At 48.8% G+C, this 24,006-nt stretch overlaps 1 protein-coding gene across 2 annotated transcripts in view; it reads left to right on the top strand.

Moving 5' to 3' along the window:
- Window positions 1–24,006, top strand: part of LOC135910887 (uncharacterized) — a 292,350-nt gene that overhangs the window by 261,094 nt on the left and 7,250 nt on the right. For both annotated transcript variants that reach the window (XM_070532771.1, XM_070532772.1), the window contains one exon: window positions 2,118–2,168. In XM_070532771.1, the coding sequence (XP_070388872.1) occupies window positions 2,118–2,168 (51 nt within the window). The remainder of the gene's footprint in view (window positions 1–2,117; window positions 2,169–24,006) is intronic.

Consider the following 24,006-nt stretch of genomic DNA (forward strand, 5'->3'; position numbering starts at 1 on the left):
CTGCCGGTTCGACGCCACATTAGCCTCCTGGCAGTTGTATTTATCCATGACACTCCGCAAGCGCTTAACCTTCTACCAAAGTGCAAGTACAGAAGGAATATAGTTAGAATGGAAGAGAGGAGGGGTGCGAGGAGGCAGAGAATGAGTAGAACCGACGCAGTCGTTAAACGAGTGAATAACAGCTTTGCCACTCATCGCTCGCAGTTCCCATACAAATATGAGGAGGGGGGGGGGGGGGGGAGGTGACGTGAAAAGACAAGGAAACGCTGGATAAACTTAAGTTCAAGGTACAGTACGGTGCGTTTGTACTATTTGTGAAAAATAATACCACGGAAATATCTCTAGCGGACTACTTACGCAGGGCGTGCAGAAGCAGAGCCGCATTAATTAAAGTGCACCGCAGGGTCTAGGCGACCCAACGGAAGTGGTCGCAGGCCAAATCAACACTTCTGTGCCCACCGCGATATCGTTGCGGCTCTGGCATTGTTCGAGGTTGCGGATTTGACCGAGGCAGCCGCATTTTGACGGGGGCGAAATAAGAAACGCTTGCGCACTTTGATTTAGGGACACATTAAAGAACAACGCGGTGCCAAAATTAATCTGGAGTGCGCCGCTACGGCCTGCCTCATAATGTGACTGTGGTTTTGGCACATACAGCCCTCTTATCCAATTCTAGTTTAATGCTTCAGCCACGATGCGATGTGCCATGTGAGGCAAAGACAATGCTCAACCCTCTCAGAGGCTATAAAATATGGTGCACAACAATGTCTCAAGCAAACACCTCTCTCTATCTGTTTTGTGTACTACGCAGACAAACAGCAGTGGTGCACGCAAAGTAACGCTTAGCATCAACTCACCACTATCGTGTTAGACAAAACATTGAAGAAATAAAACATGCGCCACCAACATCAGCGCTAATTATCGTCAATCAAAGCAAAGAGCTCACAAAGCTTCGCTAGCATCGATTCGCACAGTGCTTGGGATCTGAATATTTTTTTCGCTGTGTATCCATTGCCCAAAATTTGAACAGGCACTGATTCGCATCGGCCGTTACGTAGCTTCCAGATTCAGGTGCATGCAGACTAGGCTGCGCTACTGCTCCGTCGCATTGCAGCGGCCATACGCACACCACGCTCTGGAGATGGCAGTATAGTATGCGGAGCAGCAGTGCCACCATACCTGCGCACCACAACGCCTGTGCGAAACTCCTGAAGGAGAACTATGGTGTGTGTGCAATTCCTCTGCCAATGTGGCGTACACATAAAAAAACAAAATTACTCAAAATAGACATTTCATGAAAGCCCCGCAGGAGCATCATCCCCGCTCGCACCCAAACCCTTCTAAGCATGATTATCTCGGTCAGGCCTCTCGTCAACAATACCGACGAATTTTCTGGCTAGAAGATCGTCGTAAGATCGTCGTTTTATTTCCAGATGCCCTAATGGTGGTCGGGAGTCTTTGATATAACGCGGATATACCATTTGTTCTATGTAACTTGTGCCAAACGTTTTTTTTCACATATGCATGTGCCACGTAGCTGAATACAATCAAGGTAATGTTTGCCGTCGCTTGGAGCAAGCCAGAATACATTTTGTATCTTGTTTAATTACAAAATTAGTTATTATTATTGATAACTTCTCAAATATTAAATTCATAGCACAAGTGTATTTCACAAAATTGCAGACGATCCAGAAGAATTCTCGGTTCAGCTTGCTGTTGCTCAATACGTGCTACATACAAGTTTTTTACAAGCTTTAAAGAAACCCTTCAAAAAAGAAAGCAATAACGTGGGCGGCGTGTCTTGCCGTGTGGCACTATTTCGTGTTTTGGGGAAGTGGTCAGGATTTTGTACATTTATTATGTATTAATTTTTAAATGTTATGTTGCCCATGCGTGTAGGAATATGTGTTTATTGGTAATTATATACAAGCATATTTTTTCGACGAATCGTTCGTAATTTCTAGCATTGTCGGCATTTGCAGTTTCTTCGTTCGTTGTCTGCTGGATTTTACTGCAAAGAATGCAAAGTTGAAACGTCATTTTGTTCAACCAACAATACATGTGCGCACGTACAAACGAACATGCTTGACACATACCTGGCCATCATCTTTTCACAGAAAGAGCTGAACCTCACTCCTGCGGATAAACAAGGCGGCGACCTCGTTTTTGTAAGTATTGACCTAACCTTTATGGTTATTCGTAGCAATTTAAGTTACGTAAAATTTTAGTGATGTCTTGTGGCACTTATAAAAACACTCTATTAACAGCAAGTGTAACTAACGCAGAAAGTTGTGCTAACGCAGATTGAGTCACTTCTGTGGGAAACGAACATGCTATCATGTAAGCGCACCTAATGAGACCACAGTGATGATCAAATTGCGAGAAAGCGTGCCCATTTAAACATACAATCATAGAGTTGGCCTTCCGATCGGCGTAATACCACAGGTGGGCCCCGAATACAAATATCGAGTTTCAGACTGATGTAATATGCCTCCATTAACTATCGTGCCAATGCATCTTTGCTTCTGCCCTTCATACGGATATTACAACTTCGCACACACATGCGGAAACCACGGTGCCCAGGAAAATTTGCAGGGATCTTATTTATTCACAGAAAGATTATGTTCCCTTGCCCTGTCATTCGCGCAGTGGCCTGTCTGGTTGCCACATGTCTTACCATGTACTGTACTATATACATTCAATAAGCGGAATTTTATACACCACGCCAATGTAACCGGCCACATATAGCGTTAAGGAGCTCGTGTCACAGAAAAACCAGTGTCGTCGGCATCGGTGGCATTGGCCGTGAGTGAAATATCCCGGATGACAATTGATAAACAAAAACAACTTGCAAGATGGGCTGGGCGGGAATCGAACCATGGTCTGCGGAGTGTGAGACGGAGACGCTACCACACAGCTATGAGTTCGATGGTTCAAATTGCGACAAAAGCGCCTCTAATGAATGTGGTGTTGCCTTAGAAACGTGCCGGAGAAAGCTATACTGTGCTGTATACCGGTAATTATGAGCATGTAAATTACAGAAGCCACAGTTAAACGGGCAGCGAAGTACGTTTCCGCGAATTTCTTCTGCGCATGGCGCACACGCAGAGCCATCTTGCGGCAAACACAGAAGACCCCCTCCTCGTAATGTACGGTGCTGCCCCGACATGTAGCGCGCCACTCGCCCGCTTCTCCCCTTCGTCTCGTCAAGAGCATGCCGAGCGAAAGAGTGGGCGGTACGAACGGGGTGCGATAACGCTATCGCGTTCCGCTCTTGAAGGCGAAGCTTAAGCCATGAATACCTTGTTTAGCGCAAAACGACAGACACAAGAAAGACGACAGGACAAGGCGCTACTCTCAACTCGTTTTGCGCTAAACAAAGTATTCATGGATTCGCACCAACTAGCCCGCCAACGCATTGTGCCGAAGCTTAAGCGTCGTCCAATTTTTTTTCCACAACGAGACAACTTCTTCTGTGCTGAAGTGCGTGGGTACAAGCTACCCAGCTTCCATGGTGGGTAGCTTCCCTGCTACAACATGAGCTGCATTAAGGGCCACACAACACATACGTAATTAAAGGTGCAAAATATACGAGGAAGCTTCAAAATACGCTCTGTAGCACTGCAAAGTATGAGATATATTGTATGTGTACAATAAATGTTCAAAAAAACAATGCATATATGTGCCATTTGCCTTCAAGTTTATTATCAAGTTAAAGTTTAGTAAAGTTTATTATGAGCATATGTACAACAGGAATCCACTGACACACCCGCAGTCAAGGTGGCTGTTCGAGGTGTGCTGGCTGCCTCAGTGTAAGAAAAACAATTTAGGTGAATGCCGACGCCAGTGCCACTGCTTCTTGCCTCTTACCTGCGCGTGCCTCCGCGGCATCTTTGTGCACAAGTGTGCTGGCGTGGCGAGGCGTAGGAGTCATCCGAGAGAAAGGGTATCGTTTACATGGAGAATTGGTTGTTCACATTGCCTGTCGCTTTCCCTCAAATGTTTCCTTGGTGACTAGGGTGACACACCCACAGTCAGGGTGGCTGTTCGAGGTGTTCTGGCTGCCTAAACGAAAGAAAAAGAAAAATTAGATGAATGTCGATACCAGTACTATTGCTTCTTGCCTCTTACCTGCATTTGCCTCCACGGCCTCTTGGCTTGCGGAGTCTGCATGAGGGAGCTGCTGTGGCTAGGCGTAGGCATTGTCTAAGCAAAAAGAAAAGGCCATTCAAATGGGGAATTATGGAAATAAATGCAGTTGTTATGTCTGCTTCTTGCACTCTTCCTGCCTAAAAGTATTCAAACATAGTATCCAGTACAGACCAGCACTTTGAATGCTTCTGCTTTTTACCTGCAGGGGTTGCTGCGAGAACCTTAGTATGGCTGCGTGCAGCATTGTAACACTTGGTGGAGGCATTTGAAGTGGTAGCCAAAAATATAAGGAATCATCCTTGTCTGCATGAATGCTTTCAATTTCTAAATGCAGTGGTAACTATCACTATTAGTGCAAGGCCCCCCACATCTAGCTGCAAGTGCTATAGCTCGAAACTGAATTTTTCCTTTAGTGTTTCACAAGGCGTCTGATATGTCCACATTAGATGTGATGTGTTTGTTTTTATTTACCCCAGTGTGGAGAGAGCATAAATAAATTGTTTTTTTATTCTTGCGTGTCTTGTTTTTTGGTTTATTTCTGAATTTATCAAGCAACAGTCTCATAATGCTCAAGTGACTTATGTAACGACAATCAGCTTTTGTATTGCAGAAAAACAACGCATTTCCTGACCCATTGTTTGACATCCCCTCACTCGCATAATTTTGCAGAGTATTCTACCTATATTGACTTGCTTGACATCCACTAAAGAGTGTTGCATTTTCAAATACGACTCTTTCCTTAAGATCATTCGACACTTCTCATAATTTCTGTGCCTTGGTCTTCTGATACTCTGCATTCACCATTTTTGCTTGTTTCTGACTAGAAATGTCTTTAATTTCGAGCTTAAATTTTACCTTTGGAACACACGGAAGGGCTTTGCATATCTGCATAAAAGGGAAACATGCTTCATTAAACATTTGCAAAATACAATTGAAGATTGATGAATGCAGCTTGCAGTGTGATATGGCTGAATGAGCCATAAAAGTAACTCATCTCACTTGGTAAATTAAAGCACAAATTAGTGTGATGTACAAGATAAGTTACACTAACGTGGTGGGTTCTCTTGCTTATACAGCAATATAATCGGTGCGCGAAAAAAAATTATTTTTGCATACCCCTTGTACACACTGATTAAAGGGAAATGAGCTGGAGCTGTCCACATCATCTACTCATTTTACCTGCGGGTATGGTCAACAAAATGTGTCCCAGCTGCTGAGTGGTATTTGAGATTATGTCAGTATTGCATATGTGCCTGTTGTCTAAAATAATTGAATTTTGAAAATGCTCGCAGGGATCTGATGTGCATATCTGCAGTTTATGGATACATGTAAAAGACTCAGTATCAAGTGCAAGTGAACGGTCCCACAGGCCCGGAGTCAATCATGCAAATAGATTCGCTCCACAAATTTGTGACCAGAAAGATATTCCACATGAAATGGCATGCAAGGAAGTGTTGAAAATATTGCGCAGTTAATAAAACGCCTACACTATTACTATGTGGGTTGATGCACTCGTTATGCAAAACGGAGGTGAGGCGTGCAGACAGGACACAAGACTAGAGTACTTACAAGCAAACAACACGAGCACCGCCCACTTCTCTACTGTTGTGTGCTGTCTGCACGCCTCACCTCTTTTTTGCATAATGAATCCTTACGAACTAGCTCAGCTTTCTATCGTTCTAAGTCTCGATGTACTCGATGTCGTCCGCATTAGGCACTCGCCTCTTGATTACTTCGTGGCACACAAACACTCGGCATCAGGCTGTTTTTCTGCTGTGGCCTTTGTAGTAGCATGATTGTTCAAAGTGCAACAATCAAACAGATTCTTTGAGTTGCTTGTGGCTTTGCCAGTACAATTCCGGTGCGCTGGTCCGCCTGTCCAGCAATTTCCTACTGAAGGGAAACCTGCAAATAAAAACACCACTCCTCATGCAGAAGAATTCTCTACTGTGACGCTTCTCAAAGGCACCACAAGAGCTGCCTACTCGCATGATATTCTCAACAAGGAGATACATTCTTTACTAACATGTGAAGGTACATGCCAGAACACTTCGGGGCTTCGGTGGCACATAAGACACGAGTGTGCCATAGCGTCCGACGTCGACGCGCGATCGCATGTCAAACCTAAACTGTACGAAACTACCACGCATCCAAAACACAGATTCGAAACCGAAATTCACGTCATTCTTTATTGCATGAATGCGTACATCGTGATCTACGTAAGTCACGGACTTAGCGATCGCTTTCTGTAAACTTAATATTAACGCACCACCTTCATAAAGCCATCAGGTATGCGTTTTTAGATGACAAAGCATAAGGTGACCTGTACTTGCTTTCATCTCTTTCAATAGTAATTGCGCTGGCCACATTGACCAGTAGCAACAGGGCGGTGCCATAGAGACTCCCACTTTTCCGGCCCAGCTTTTATTCTAGAGTTGTTTCACTAACTCTATGTTTTTTGCACTATGGGGCTTTTGCATTGCCCGCGCGGCGCTGCGAAAATTTAGCTAAAAAGCGCCCTCTGTCCTGAACTGGGTCGTACCAAGCTCGGTCATCTGCTTCGGAAAGCACGTTTACAATATGGACCCGCCACTTTCGCTTTTTTTTTTACCACGGCCTGCAGCAAATATCGGGTGCCGAAGATTTTTTCAGGGGTGGCACGCTGCGTAAAGGCAATAAATTATGCAACGCCGAATACGTGTACGCCGTTCAATAAATACGTGGCGAAGTTTTAGCACGGTGTCAATCGCAAGTGAAGCGAGTCGCGTACGAAGTTGAACTTCAGGTAACGTTTGCACGCTGCTAGATATATCATGCACAAACGCGAGGAAATACTTGCTATAAATGAATTCACAGCAGTGATAAGCCGACATCATGCGTACGGGAAAGCCCGAGCGCACGACGGTACGCGCCGCGACGGCAGCGGTCTTTCGACATGCCGCGAAACGGCGGGCCTCCTGCAATCTTTGTTGACTGCGTGCCGCTAGACAAGTAGTTATGCCTGCACTGTAGTAGCGGCCATCTGTCCCTTTAGCAACCGATAAATAACTGATGCAATGCATATGAGCTGGCAGTAACGTATACGTGCGAATCGCACTGCAGCGCGAGCTCGTGCGCTGCTCGCTTGATGTAGCTTTTAATAACAGCGCTCGAACATCGATGTGCTGCAATCAATACTACCTTGCTGTGCTGTTCGTAGTGGGGAAGTGAATTGTCACCGAATCAGCCCGACCATTTGTGCTCATTTGCACACACCTGTGGTCACTTCACCAGTTCGCACCAGTCGAATTGTTAATTGTCGCTGTGGCCGGGTCCCGAATCGTGAACCAGCAGCCGTGCCTGCTGCTATGTCGGTCTGCCGTCGGGACTGTAGGTGCAAAAGACTGAATTTTAGAACGCAGATAATTAAGCAAGCTTCAAGACAGTCAGCATGGCGCGAAGTTTCGCTTACCCAGCGCGGCGAACTGCAGCTATCCAACGCGCACGACGCTCGATCCGCTTCTTGAGGCCTTGAAGGAAAACGGTAGAATCTGATGTTGGGATTCAGGCCTTCATGGCAGCCTACGGCGCAGAAGTAACGGCGGTGACGCTTTTTCGAGGCTGAGCTAGGTCTCTCCGGATCGGCGTCGCCGATTTCTTCTGCTTCCAGCATTACGCCTCACGGAGAGTCCGTTTTCGTTAAAATATAGGCTGCGGCGAGCTCGCAGCATGGTCGGCGTGGTCTGTGAGAAGTGACGAGCTCTTTGGCACTCGCAACAGGGTAGCAAAAAGCGTGAATCGACGCAAAACTCGAGCTAGAAACATGCTTCGCCACGGCCAGGGCTGAATACTATTGGCCTCGAGCTCCACCACTGGAAAAGCTGGCGCCACCGTCGGCGTGACGTGCTAGGAGGGATCACGTGGACATAGCGGCCGCGTCGGCTGCTTCGGGCGCGCCGAAGCGAGCTGAAAACGAGTTTAAATTCCCTCGTACGCTGCGGTCCTCATTTAATGGCGAAATTTTCCCGCTTCGAGTGTCTCCTTTACAACGCTTGAAAGCACTACAATAGGTAGTGGCTGCCTTTGAAGGCGCGCAACATGGTAGGCTACTGCTCGGTGCCGCAGGGCCGGACGCACGTAACGGAGGCCGGTGTCGGCCTTATTCACACGTAGCCGCAGGACAAGAAGCTGTGTGAAGCTTGGCTCGCGAAACATAAAACCGGCAGTCATCGGCTACAACTCGGGTATGCAGCAAGCACAGACGCGAGGAAGATTTCTGCTACGGCGCCCGGTCTGCGATGTTCTCAAAACGCGCACTCAGACGCTCGCCTGAGTCCGCTGCCCGACTAATGTCATGACGGTTTGGTCTATGAACTTGTCGATACTATAGATACTGCCAAGTTCAGTGGAGTGGAAAGGCAGCGGTGAGAAGCACATTTAAAGAAAGCATGGCATATGGTCATGTTTGTGTTATGAATTAATGCGCTGGATTACAAAAAAGGAGCAGCGGGAAATTGCACGCTGAGAACGCCGATAAACATACAATGCGACGCAACTCGAGAAATAGTATTGAAAGATCAAAGAATTTAGAAGAAAAAAAAAAGATTGCATCGTCGCGACGGCACATCACAGTCCCCGTAGGCGTCGAAGTCTCTACAATGAAATTATTTTTGAACAGCTCTGATAGCGCCCACGCAACAATCGTTGCCTGTATACTGTCAAATGCTCATATGCTGCGGCCTAAAGCTCATGGCACGGTGCGAAAACGCGCGCGCGGAGAAAGCGAAACAGTGCGCGGACAAGCATGCAGACGCGCAGTCGGTCGCTGCGAATCTGCGCGATCGCTGCATTGAGGCTTCATTCTATTACGCTCCATTTAGTTATACAAACACTATAAGAACATATTTCACATAGTTTGCTCTCAGCGTTTACCTACCTTTCACACAAGAAGCCGGTTTGGGAGACTCTATCGCGGCAACCGCGCGCAGTGGCGTTCACTGTACGTATTCGGTAAAGAGATAGCGTCTGTAAAAGACTGTGTGCTTTAAGTTTGCCCAAGATTATTATTTAGACAGTAAGAAACTTCTCTCGTTTCGAAAGTACTTACAGAAATGTCCGGGAGACCTCGCGCGTGGTGTTTTCAGTGAGCGCTGACAGCAAAACCTATGAGGAGCGCGTCACGTGATCCCTCATACTACGGCATCGAGGCGCTTCCGATAGAGGGCGACTCCGTAACTCCTCGCCGCCAATACGCAAGCTGGTACAAGCCAGATAACGTTTCGCGCACCGCCACCAGGCGCCGCTTCTATACCTCAACCTCCAGCGCAAGACGCCCATTGCGGCTTGGCTCATTGCTACTTGTCCTGTTAGTTTTCGAAGGAAGGTTTCAGCTACTGCTATCGTGACAGCGTGAGGATTACCGGCAGAACGTAGCCGCGCAAGCTTATGAGTAAAACTTTCCTGCATCCTGCGGAAACACGACCTTACGAACGCTGCCTCAAGACAGATGGGGCCTGCTTATGGGGCAACTCCGATGATTTCACTAGATCAGCAGATGTCGATGAAATCCGCTTGGAGCGTTACACTATAAGCTTCCGTCATTTTTTTTTTCAATAACACCAGGCTCGAAAGTTGTGCAATTTTTGTACAACTGAATTTAATTATTTGCCTCCGACCATCTCCTCAGCTGCTGGCCACATAGTGCTATTACTTAAATGTTCGAAAACGGAGAGCATGGTGGAAATTTGAGCAACCAACGATCGTGCGTGATAAATATTGTTTGGCTTGAGAATTTGCTGCCGCGAGAAGTTACGTTCAGTGTGGACGGGCAAGTGGGAAGTGCTGTTGCGTTGATGGCTACGTGAACCTGGCCAGCCGTGCACATGGTTTGAGCCGATGCCGACCACGTTCAGCCGAGGTTAGGCGTTTAGCACAATCACCGAGTTCGTGCGTCTGCAACCAACGCACGTGACCTGAAGCATTGTGATCAAGAAAACTGCATTCATAGTTTAGTTGGGACCATGCGGATGGGAAATCAATGATTGTTTATTTTATACCATGCTCAAACAAAAAGCGAGAAGCAACAACATGGTGCGCCATCAGTGTTGGTACATTTCCTGTCTCGGAGGCTGTCGGCCGCACTCGCTGACGCTTTCCTAAATAACATGCGACTACATGCTACCTACATGGGTGTATTTATATACGTATTGTAATGCTGACTCATTTCTTGACTTCCGCCATGCGACCTTTAAATATTATCCCAACCGCGAATAAAGTGATGGCCTCTTTCATACAGCAGCGTAAATAACCGCCTCGTTGAGCTGCCAAGAGTGTCAGTACTGGCATCAACGCTTTCCGGAGGAAGCTACGTCTTCTCTAGAGAAGTGATCATATGAGCAAAATAATGTCTACTTTACAGAACCCACGAATTGTGCGCATGATAAAGGCACGAAGAATGATCAGTAGACAGTACAACATCTAACAAGCGCTATTTATACGGTCTCCCACACGCTGTTTTCGAAGGCAGGCACTCACTTTGAACTGTCAGCGGTGTCCTTGCGGGATAATTGCGCGCTATATAAATTAACAGTCAATTGCGGAAAGTAGAGCGACAAGATATCTTATATTAGGCACGGGAAAGCCTTTCTTACGAATGGGCAAAACATTCTGAAATAGCAAGTAGCGCATATGAAAGCTGTGGCCAGGGTTTACCCTTCGTGTTCATTTTGCGCGCCGCGATGTGCTGCGCTTCCTGCAGAGAGAGAGAGAGAGAGAAACAACTTTATTTGCCACCGTAGTGTAGGAAGTTAGGGCAGGTAGGCCTAGTGTGGCTCCCAGGTGGGGGCGACGTCTTGGGCCCACGAGACGAGTGCCAGTTGCGTTTTCTTGTCTGCTCTTGTCAGCAGCTGGTTCCAACCCTCCTCGGAGGGAGCTGGCAGTAATGATTGTGGGGGAGGGTTACCCTCGCATCCCCAGAGAATGTGTGCCCGAGTGGCGAACACTCCATGGTCGCACTTAGTACATACGGGGTCGTAATCCCCTCCAGTGATTACATAAAGCCTAGAATGACTGAGAATTGACTCAGTCTGCAGTCTGCGAAGCATGGTGGCTTGCGCTCGTTCGACGTCGGGGTGGGGAGGCGGGTACACGCGTCTCGTCTCCTTGTAGAAATTTGTAATTTCAGTATAGGATTTGGGGGCCTCTGCGAGCACATTTGGGTTCGAGGGGCCGGCCTCCCGGTTAGTTAGGCCTCGGGCTAAACGGTCGACCCCTTCGTTCCCAGAGTTCCCCGCGTGAGCAGGCACCCACACTAAGCTTACAGTTCTGTCGAGAGCGCAACCGCGGAGGATGTGTGCGGCGGGGAGACAGAGTGAGTTTTTTGAAAAATTTTGGATGGCTTGTTTAGAGTCACTGAGGACCGTGCTTGTGCGGGGATCCGCGATGGCTAGCGCGATAGCGACCTCTTCGGCAGTGGTGGAGGAGTGCGTGCGCACTGTAGCGGTACTGATAAGAGTGGTGGTTGGCGTCGCTACGCAGGCTATGTATGTGTTAGAGTCGCATTTCGCCGCGTCCACGTACATGGCATGTTCGTCAGCGGAGTAGGTGACGTCTAAGGCTTGTGCCTTCAGTTGGCGGCGCCTGTCGTGGCGACCGGGTAGCATATTCTTGGCCATGGGTTTGATGACCAGCCGACTGAAGACTCCAGTCGGGAGGGGAGCAGTGGGGTGGATGTCACCTGTCGGGTTGATGTTAACACAGTGAAGAATGTAACGAGTGTTTGGTGCCAGAAAGACGGTGTATCTGTGCAGTCTTGTGTGCCTCTATCAGCTCTCTTAGGGTGTTACATACTCCAAGCTGGAACAGACGCTGTGTGCTGGCGGACTGGGGCAGTCCCATTGCCGCCTTATACGCTGAGCGGATGATGCTATTTACCGCCTCTTCGTCTTTGCGGCGGAGGTGGTAATAAGGATATGTGTAGACAATCCTACTAATGAGGTAGGCTTGTGTGAGGCGGCAGAGGTCGGTCTCCCGCATTCCCCTGTGGCGAGTGGCAATGCGGCGGATTAGGCCGTTGATTTGGTGGGCTGTGGTTCGGAGGCATTGGATGGCTTCCGAGTTCTGCGTGCTGTTCTGCACCAGCATGCCTAACACGCGGATGGTCTGTACGGGGGCTATGGGGTGGGTGGCAATATGGAGCGTGATCGGCTCTTGAGGGTCGGGGACGGGTCGGCGAACATGTCTGTCTCGTGCAACTAACAGTTCAGACTTGGTGGGCGAACAAACGAGACCGGTTGCCTGCACGTAAGCGTGGATGGTGTCCATTGCCTGCTGAAGTGAATCTTGTATCTCGCCGTCCGAGCCAGAATTTGTCCAGAGGGTAATATCATCGGCGTATATTGAGTGCTTAATGTGGGGTATGGTGTCGAGAAGTGTGGGAAGGCCTCGCATAGTAATGTTGAATAGGAACGGGGACAAAACAGCTCCCGGTGGTGTTCCCCGGGTGCCCGTGGTGACTTTGTCACTGCAGAGGTCTCCAATGTGGAGTTCAGCAGTGCGGTTGTGAAGGAAGTTGGCAATATAATTGTAAGTGCGAGTGCCTACATTCATCTGCGAGAGGTTGGCCAGTATAGAAGCGCACGTTGTTGAACGCTTTCCTGACGTCGAGGCCGAGAATGGTGCGCGTCGCCCGGATGCGACCCGGTTCGAGTATGTCGTGTTGTATCTGCCACATGATGTCTTGGGTAGAGAGTCCAGCCCGGAACCCAAACATGGTGGGGGGGAAAAGATCCTCCTTGTCTGCGTGAGTGGGGAGTCTGTTCAGAACTACGTGCTCCATAACCTTCCCCAGGCAAGACGTGAGCGAGATGGGCCAGAGGTTGCCCAGATCGAATCGTTTGCCTGGTTTGGGTATGAAGATTACCTTGGCATGCTTCCAGGAGTCTGGAAGGTGGGCCGAACACGAACGGCTGTTCATGGGTACTAAATTTGCCAGTAACGCAGCTCTTACTTTTTGCCAGTTCCAAAGAACTGGTGCACCTGAAGACATTGTGCCAATGGCCCGGCGAGGCCAGGATTAGCGTCTTCTCTTCGCCGCTCTCATTTTTCGTGCTAACAGGACCGGCATGCCTTGCGCGCGTGCTCTATTGGCGTGGTGACATTTACGTCCCACGAAAGGGCTCGCTCGATTGCTCGGCCAGGTTTCGGCTCCGTTGCTGCAATTCTATGCTGATTTAAAATTATTAGCGAATTTTCATAAAACGTCAACAATCCCAGGTGTGACAAGAGGATATCAGAAACAAAGTTGTCATTACTCATACTATAGTAAAAGCTCACCAGAGTAGCATATGAATAAGTTTATTATGCGCCGAGTCGAACGGCAAAAGTTCCCTCCCCACTGCGCTGTTCGTGCGCCCCACGCTCTCTTTTGTCTGTGTCGTATTTCGCTTTGGTCCAAGTATTACACGCTATAGTAACCTCCATAAAGGTCTTGGTTCTTTAGCAACGTTCCTTACAAGAAGGTCAATTATGAAAGAGCTGGTAGACTTAGTCGCAGTAAGTTCATTTGTTAACTGCACAGAATAAGTTATTGCAGAAATTTACAAAACCAGTTATGAAGTCGATTTATGATGAGACGTACATTATTAGTAAGTTATTTCTGGTAAAGTATCCAACTACAAAAATGCGATCATAAGACCACCTCCTGCTGTATCACCGTGGTCACGTCGGTAGATATTGTTATGTAGGAAGACGCAGACGAAAAGCTATACGGAAGAAGAAGAAGCCGAGGTGCGGACGTCCCTCACACCGGCTCCGTCGTTTTTGAATGTTTGTGCAGCCGTCTTTGCCGCCATCACGGATTCAAGCACATCACTGGATTTGTGAAGTCACCTGTAATTCGCGGACACCTTTCTTTAAGGTGGGACTTCCATTTTTGGACTTTTACTGGCCTTTCTTGGCGCAAGACCTAAGTAGGCCTACTGGCCCCGCCGGGCCGCGATGGCGGGCACGCGCATGGAAGATGAAGACGCTACCGGATTAGAAGAGAATGAGGAAGATCTAGGTTGGCAAATTGTGACAAGTCGAAAATTTCGCTCCACCACAAGGATTGCTGGCGATGGGAAAACATCGCCGCAGAGCCAGCAAGAGCAAGGCAACAGCAGCAAGAACAAGGGACCTACAACCACTATGTTCAAAAATCGGATTGTCAAAGCATCAAGGATGCCCCAATTGCCCGAGGAGCACAGCAAGATCATCATCCGTCCACGAGGAGGTCTCAACTTGAGCAACGTGAGCACCACAGCGATAGGCGTGGCGATTATTGAAGCATCAGGCCTGACTCCGCAACAAGCCCGAGAGGATGTCGTTTGCCCTAACTTCACGCAAAACATCGTGGTGGTTAGTACACCAGACCCCAGTCATGCTGCCAGGTATGTGCGAATCAGGTCAATAGTTATAGGGGAAACCGAATATGAAGTGAACGCCTACGAGACAGCTCCGCATACTACGTGTAAAGGGGTGATTCGGAGAGTTGACCTCAGAGACAATCAGGCCACGATAATGCAGAACATTGTGCATGACTTTAACCCACTGGCATTGGCAGCCAAACGCATTAAATCCACGGGCTCAGTCATCGTTCTGTTTGATGGGCTCAAGGTGCCTAATTATGTCAGATACGGGTCGACCCTTGTAAGGTGTTACCTGTATAGGAAGCAGTTTGATGTCTGCTATGCTTGCGGAAAGATTGGACATCGAGCAGATGTATGTCCAACACCGGACGTGGTACAGTGCAGAGGATGTGGAACTCAAAACCCGGAGGACAATCACATGTCTGTGCCTAACTGCAAATTCTGTGGAGGGGACCACCCAACTGCGGACAAGACTTGCCGACAGCGGTACCAAATTCCATACGTGGTGCGAATTCGACGACGAGAACGCAACAGATCTGCATCGGGGGTGACACCACCTCGGCCGCAATGGGATGCCCAAACGGGCACCAGGGGGCGCACGCGCTCAAGGAGCCCCACACGGTCAAGACGCCGCTCGCCGTCGAAGGGCAGAAGCCGCTCCAGATCACGTGAAGTGCAGGTGCACTTCGAAGGAGGAGGGCAGACGCGTGGCGACAAGACGACATCTGGAACAACCTGGGTCGAAGTGAAAGCTACTGTGAGGACCGCGGAGAGCGGTGCGGGGCGGCCGGTCGGAGATGATGCCAGGGTAGAACAGCTAATTAAAGAAGTAACGCATCTGAGAAAGGCAAATGAAGAACTTACTAAGCAGGTTGTAGAACTTCGCAAGAACTCGCAGGCTAGCTCCACAAAAGTAGCAATAGCCAAACCGGTGAATAATGACAACAGTCAGGATGAAGAAAACACACCAGCTCCAAAGAAGCGGGCAATAAGCCCAGTAGAAACGACAGTGTGCTCGGCTTTGGAAGAGATCAAGGAGGCGATTAAACAACTTAGAGATGCCATAGACAAAACTACCTTCAAAGTTGATAAGTTATGGACATGGAGACTGACGGCTGAAAAGAGGCTTACCAAAGTAGAAGCGCAAGGCGAGGACGACGAATACTTACCCTCAGAAGCAGAAAGCGTCAGATCACTCCCTGGCGCGTCGGGGGGTTCTACGAAGCGTACTCTAGCGGGTAGCAGTAAGGCGGGTTCTATAAGCAATGGCTAGCAGGGGGAGCTTTACCGTGTGGCAATGGAATTGCCGAGGATTTTATCACAAAAAAGCACCTCTCATGCAGTTAATAAAAAACTCTGCAGACAAACCGAAAATTATTATGCTGCAGGAAACCTTGGCGGATGACATGAGCCTCTCCGGATACAAAGCGACATGCAGGGGCAAAGAGCCGGGTAGGGGGCTAGCCACGCTCGTAGATAAGAAAATACCTTACATAGAACATGATTTGCACCTTGGACTAAACAAATTAGAATACTTACTTGTGGAAATAATTCTGAAAAGGAATAGAAGCAAACCGCAAAGCCTCTTTTGTCTTAATGTTTATAGCAGCCCTAGCGACATGAAACAGAGTTTCAGGGCACTTCTTAATAAGACTATGGCTATTACTAAGCACGCTCCACTCATTATTGGAGGAGATTTCAACGCCCCACATCAAACCTGGGGATATCGCTGGAATACTAAGAAAGGGGATGGACTCTGGCACCTAGCTACAGATCTTAATCTCTGCCTCATCACAAACCCAGCTTATCCCACTAGGTGTGGTACATCTACATGCAGGGACTCCACCCCAGACCTTACTTTTGTATCAAATTTAGCGAACGCTGGCTGGAATAACTCCAATATTGACCTGGGTAGCAATCATTACACATTGCAAATACTATTGGAAACACCAAGTAATGAGATAAAGCATTTTAACTACATTGACTGGGATCTTTTTCGGAAAGCAAGGAAAAGCAGAGCTGAGACAGACAGGAGAAAAGAAAACACTCCAAACTTGGACCACTCAGCTCAGGGAAGATGTAAAGGCGGCAACGAAGGATATTACCACAGAGGAGGATATCGAAATCATGGACAGTAGGCTGGCGCACTTGATTGAAGCCAAACAATCTATGTTAAAAAGATGGAAAACGCAACGTCTGAACAGGAGACTCAGGAAGCGCATATCATTGTTGAATAGGGAGATTGAAGAACACTCCAGAAATTTACAGAAACAACAATGGGATGAGCTTTGCAATTCCATAGATGGTCGAATCAGACGTGGTGGAAATTGGAATTTACTTAGACATTTGCTTCATGAGACCGACACGAAATCTAATAGGAGAACAGCAGTAGCACGACTCCTCCATCGTGAGAGTCAGGACACAACGGAGGAGGCCATTCTGGATGGGCTTGCAGCTAAGTATTTACCGCTTAAGGATAGCAATGAGAGTACAGACCCGCCTGAATATACAGGGGAAGACTGTGAGTCTATGGATCAAGACTTCACAGAAAGCGAAGTTCGCGCAGCCCTGTACGACCTCAACAGTAGTTCTGCTGCCGGTCCAGATGGCATTTCCAATAGGCTGTTGAAAAATTTGGACGATGAATCTATAACATATTTAACAGAATATTTCAACGAACTCTGGAAAAATGGTGATTATCCAAAGGAATGGAGAATTGCTAACACAATTCTTATTCCCAAACCAGGCAAGCAACTAAATCTAGATAACCTAAGACCCATATCGTTAACATCATGTCTGGGCAAAGCCATGGAGCATGTCATACTCAATAGACTTACTAAGTATGTAGAAAACAGAAATCTTCTTCCGCATAACCTGATCGGTTTCCGTCCTGGACTTTCGACTCAAGATGCAATGCTTTTAATCAAACATCACCTTATTCTTGCTAGCCCGCTGCATACGAGAGCTCTTCTAGGCCTAGATGTAGAAAAGGCCTTTGATCGCATCAAGCACAGGGCCATATTGAATATCCTCTCGGAGATGAGATTGGGTAAACGATTGCACAATATAGTTAAAGCCTTTCTCGGTGGCCGTTCTGCTTGTCTCAGGTTAGGCGAACTCCAATCGACAACTCTGGAACTTGGGAATCGTGGGACACCACAAGGGTCCGTCCTATCTCCCATGTTATTTAATTTGGCAATGTCAAAAGTGGCTCGAGGTCTCGCGCAGATTGAGGGTATCCACTTTGCTATATATGCAGATGATGTAACAATCTGGAGTGCCGAAGGTAATATGGGCCAAACAGAGACCAAACTACAGGAAAGCATTTATGTGGTGGAAACAACACTTGAAGGTATGGGACTGAACTGCTCTGCTAAGAAATCTGAACTATTGGTACTACGGAGCAGTAAGCGTGGGCGCAAACCGAACGGATATATCCGAGAGGAAGAACCCCGCATTGACATGTACGCGAAGAATGGAGAACCAATCAGGCAGGTGGAGACTATTAGAGTGCTAGGACTTCTCCTGCAAGCGAATGGATCTAATTGCAGGATGATACAACACATCTCTAACAAGTCAGAAGAAGTCATTAGGCTTCTGCGTAGAGTTACCAACAAGCATAAGGGGCTAGGAGAACACAGTGCCATAAGATTGGTACATGCATTCGCCTTTTGCCACTTCTCGTACGTGGCTGGCATGCTACAGTGGACACAGGCTGATAAGAACAAGCTAAACGCTTTAATCAGACGACTTATAAAGACTGCACTAGGACTTCCCATCAGCACGGCTAACGATAGCTTATTGCGCCTAGGGCTGCATAACACACTAGAAGAGATAGCTGAGGCTCAGCAGGTGGCCCACCAGGAGAGACTAATGGGGACACGACCTGGGAGGGCGCTACTTGAAGAAATTGGCGTAGAAATTAACAACCACACCAACGAAGGAGAAATATTAACAGAATTGCAAGCGGGACTACGAGAAACAATAAAGACGACCCCGTTCCCTAGGAACATGCACCCGACACATTCGAGAGACGAAAGGCAAGGGTGAAGGCACTCCTTCAAGACATAGATCAACATAAGCAGCAGGCGGTGTTCGTTGACGCTGCCTGGGTTAAAAATAAGGATGCGTATACCTCCGTTGTTGTAGACACTCAAGGTAACATACGGGATGTCATCACCGTCTATACCAAGGACCCAACAGTAGCAGAACAAGTAGCAATCGCCTTAGCCATTCGGTTTAATCGGCGGACACATATTTACAGCGACTCTAGAACAGCCATACGCAACTTTACCAATGGATATGTGACACGGATAGCAACAAAATTACTAAAGAAGGTCAACAGTGAGAGGATTGAAATCCGCTGGTTTCCTGCACATCTGGGGGTAGTGGACGGAGCTCGGAGAAACCTCAATGAGGTGGCAAATGAAGCAGCACGAGGACTTTCTAGCCGTGCTCTTCAAGACCGAGCAACTTACACTTCACCCGGGGAACACAGGGATCGATTATTAACATATAACGAAATCACGAAGCACTATTATTTAAGCAGAAGGGAGTACTCATTGCCACACGGTAAGCTTTGCAGAGCCCAAGCGGTCACATTACATTTGCTACAGACTATAACATACCCAAATCCATATTTTATTAACAGGATCTATCCTGAGAGGGAAACTCAAATCAACTGTAATAAGTGCAATGGCATCATTACTCTTGACCACATGCTTTGGCAGTGCCCCGCGGTCTTCACAGACTGTGACAAGGAAGAAGAATGGTGGCGGCAAATGCTACACAGCGAATCACTCTCTGACCAATTACGGGCAGTCCAGAAGGCCCGCGATGTGGCTGAAGGGCTCGGCCTGACAGTCCCAACGTGGGAGCGGCCCGCGTCAACCTATGGTAGACCTTCAGGACCAAATAAAGTTCTTCATACAATACCATACAAGGGAATACGCCGCACTTGGCCAAGAGGCAACAGCCCGCGCTAGCCTCCAATCGTCGTCGTCGTCTTCTCACTGCTCGCCTCTTCGTCATTGGAAATACTGTTTCGTAGCACCAACCCTGACGGCAAAAGCGCCGTCCCGGCTCGACTAAAGGGCAGTTTATAGTCCGACGTAACGCGCGCGCGCGCGCACGCTACGTCACGTCGGCGAAAACGACACCTCTATAGTCGGGCGCACCGGCGTAGCCAATGTAACCGGCGGCTTCCAACGCGCCCCGACGGGCCCGGTGCCGATATGGCTCCGGAGCCATTCGCGCGTCGAAGTCGGCGGACCTCTCGCACCACAATGCATTGCGCGCGAAGAAAAAGGCGCCAACACAACTCCGCAGACGGCTTTTACGGACAGCGCGCGACTTGGCGAACCTTCTGCGCATGCTCCGAAGATAGCAGCTTACGGCGCGCACGTTGAAGTATAGAGGGGATGGCATCTCGGCTGGCGCAGCGCAACCGACGTAGCGTGACTGACCGCGAACGACGCTCGCCCGCACGCCGATAACGTCGGACTATAAACGGGCCTTAAAGGCCGGACTCGGAAGCCGTGTAGTAGGCCTTGAGCCTACTGACGTGCACGACATCACTAGATGCCAGAGTAGAGGACGAGATGAGCTCACAGGAGCAATTCCGTACGTCACAGGCGTTACCTGGTGCAACACATGGTAGGGCCCTGTGTATCGCGAAAGGAGCTTTTCTGAAAGTCCGACGTGACGAGAGGGCGACCACAGGAGAACGAGCGCACCAGGCGAAAACTGTACGTCACGGTGGCAGGCGTGGTACTGACGCTGCTGCGTGGTTTGCGAGACCGTCAGTCGAGTACGGGCAAGCTGGCGTCACGCGCATACTCGCTTGTTGAGATCGCAACAGGAGGAAGGGCTGTGTCAAGGGGCAAGGTCGGTTCGCGACCGTACAATAGATAAAATGGAGAAAGTTCGGCGGTGTTGTGGCGGTAAGAATTATACGCAAATGGGACGTAAGGAAGGGCAATGCCCCAGTCGTGGTTGTCCTTGGAAACGTACTTGGACAGCATATCGGTAACAGTACGGTTTAACCACTCTGTCAGGCCATTGGTTTGAGGATGGTATGAGGTAGTCAGCTTGTGTTGAGTGGAGCAGGAACGCACAATGTCGACGACAACTTTCGAGAGGAAGTTACGACCACGGTCAGTAAGCAGCTGTCGTGGGGCGCCACGAAGTAAGATAATGTCACGCAAGAGAAAGTCCGCGACGGCAGTGGCGCAACTGGTAGGTAGAGCCCGCGTGATAGCGTATCGGGTGGCGTAATGGTTAATGACCCTTAACGCCAATAAATGTAAAGTAATGTGCTTCACTCGCCGCCATCAGCCCTTATACTCACCGTATAATATTACTAATACTACCTTAGAAAAAGTGGACACATTTAAATACCTCGGCGTCACCCTTTAATACGACTTAGACTGGTCTGCTCATGTAACGCGCATTACTGCATCCGCTAACCAAACACTGGGATTCCTAAAACGCCATCTGCGTCATGCACCGCAACACGTCAAACTACTAGCATTCAAGACGCTCGTACGTCCAAAAATTGAATACGCATCTCCCATCTGGTCACCACATCAAACTTACCTTATCAATGCACTTGAAAGAATTCAGAATCGTGCGGCAAGATTCATTCATTCTTTGTATTCTTATAACACTAGCGTATCACTACTTAAAGCACAGTCCGCCTTAAACACGCTATCATCCCGGCGTCGCATTGATTCGTTAATCCTCTTTCACAAGTTCTATTACAGTTCGCTCCATCATGCACCATATGTACTGGCCCCACCCCCTCGCCATTCCCTGCGTACAGGGCATTCCTTGCAAGTAACCCGTCCACGCAGCCGAACTACAACCTTCTCTGCATCCTTCTTTTGCCGATCATCAAGCGACTGGAACGGCCTGCCCCGTCACATAACCGAAATCACCTGTTCAACGACGTTTGCTGATAAGCTTAATACTACTATTCTTCATTGAACTCATGTGGCCACCAATTAAAATGCACATTTGTAAACCCCACCCCTTATGTAATACCCCCACTGAGGGGTCTTTAAGGAAATAAAAGTGAAAAGTGAAGTGAAGTAATCAGTTGCGACGGCTACCAATTTGTTCCAAGAGGATGACGTGAGAAAGGGACCGAGGAGTTCTAATCGAACACGAAAGAACGGTTCCACAGGGACGGTGATCGGCTGCAGATGACAGGCAGCTAGCACCCGAGGTATTTTCCTACGCTGGCAGGGACCACAGGCAGCAACATGGCGTCGGACGGAGCGAGTGAGACCAAGCCAATAGAAGCGACGGCGGACGCGGTCGTACGTGCGGGTTACTCCGAGATTCCCTGCAGTAGGTGCGTCGTGCATCTCAAAGAGCACAGTCTGGCGTAGATGCTTTGGCACGACAAGAAGAAGATCAGATCCGTCAGTGTGGCAGTTCCTTCGGTACAGAATGCCGCCCTGGAGGATATATCGGCGAACGGATGCGTCGGTAGGTGTAGAGCGCAGACGCTCGGTGAGTGCTCGCAGCGATAGGTCTCGGTACTGCTCATGGGCGATGTTAGCAAAGGCAGACACAGAGAAAATGCCGTGGGCGGTACTACTGTCCGCGTCGTCAGGCTCGTCGACCGGGTAGCGAGACAGGCAGTCAGCGTCCTTGTTTAGTCGGCCAGATTTGTAGGTGACGGTATACGAATATTCTTAAGGCGTAAGGCTCAGCGACCAAGTCTTCCTGTAGGATCTTTCAGTGAGCATAACCAGCAAAGCACGTGATGGTCCGTGACAATGGAAAAGGGTCGGCCATATAAGTATGGGCGGTCTACGCAACCGCCCAAACTTATATGGCCACTCACGCAGACACTCACGCTCAGTGATGGAATAGTTGCGCTGCGAGGGTGAGAGGAGCCTGCTGGTGTAAGCGATAACACTGTCGTTGCCGCGCTAGAGTTGTGCCAGTACTGCGCCAATTCCGTGACGACTGATTTCGCGAACTTCTGCGTGAATAACTTGAATCTCAGCCGGTGACACCCGATACGGGCGGCGATGAATAGGAGGGACATCGCCGGTAATAATGCGATGCTTAACAGCTGTAGTTTGGGCCAAAGGACGATCGCTAAAGTAAAAAATATCGTGCTAGGAAAGCAGAACGCGGTAGAGCTCGTGACCGTGCTCGGACGGCATGTCGGGCGCAATGATTTTCTGTAAGTCGGCGATGGTACAAGTTGCCGACTGCGATGGTAGAGGAGGATCGGCCGAATTGTCGTCTACTGCGACAGATACTACTGAGTGATCCTCAAATGAGCAAAGCTGCGCCCAGAGACATCCCGCGTGGCAGCCCTTGTGTCGTCAAGCGAAAATTGACCACTGGCAAGCAGACGCAATTCACCGTAATAGATAAAATGGTATGAGGTACAGTGATCCCGTGTGTAAGTAGGACGTCTTGCATAGGAGCCGCGATGTAGTGACCGTCGGGCACTGGTGGGGATGACACTTAGTCAACGTAAGTCAGTGCAAAGGTGGCAAGCGAACGAAGTCGATGGAACTAAGGCGACTGGGGCCTTAGCGGGATCCGGAGCAGGCACGTCAAGGTGGAGAGTACTGGAAGAACAATCGGTGAGAGCAGAATGTGCGGAGAGGAAGGCTAAGCCGAGGATGATGTCGTGGGGACAGTGGGCGATGACTGTGAATAGCATGGTAGTGGAGCGATCGGCGAAGGAGACGCGGGCGGTACACATACCAATTAAGGAGACTGTTCCGCCATCGGTGACACGGAGAACAGGCGTCGTGGCGGGCGGGATTATTTTCTTCAGGCAGTTACGGAGGTCAGCGCTCACTACCGACAACTGCGCCCCAGTGCCTAAAAGAGCAGATACAGAAACACCGTCAGCTTGCACGTCAAGAAGGTTCAAATGAGTGGGCAACGTCGGTAGAGGATTTGGCGGCGTAAGGAGCAATGCAGCGCCACCTCGAGGCGCTGCGTGTCTAGTTTTCCTAGAGTCACTGGAACAAATTTCAGAGTACCGCAAAAGTCGGGATTTGACTAGCAACACTGAGCGTCCACCGCCATATACCTTCCAAGCCGACTGCGTCGCGGGAAGGCCGCCGTGTTGGAAGACCTTGATATTCGGCGACACGTCGGTTTGAGTGTTTACTTAAGTACAAATACTTTGTGCCCGGAGATAATGGTTCCTAACACCGAAAATAAAATGTTATTTTGTGCGCAGTAATGCAGCCGGTGGTTGTTTTGCACGCTGATCGTGTTTACTGCTGGAACTGTGCTACGATTGTGGGCAACAGCTTAGCGCTGCTATCGAGAGCTTAAGCATGCGTTTTTTTTTTGCTTCCGCGGAGCGAGGTACGAAGGAAACATTTCGTCACTTCGAGCCGAAATGAGGCAAGCTTGTGCTTTTGGGCATGAACATCGTGGACCGCCGTCGGCTTCTATTGAATGTTTCCAAGCAGGACGA

Source organism: Dermacentor albipictus, chromosome 2, assembly GCF_038994185.2.
Source record: "Dermacentor albipictus isolate Rhodes 1998 colony chromosome 2, USDA_Dalb.pri_finalv2, whole genome shotgun sequence".
NCBI lineage: Eukaryota > Metazoa > Arthropoda > Arachnida > Ixodida > Ixodidae > Dermacentor > Dermacentor albipictus.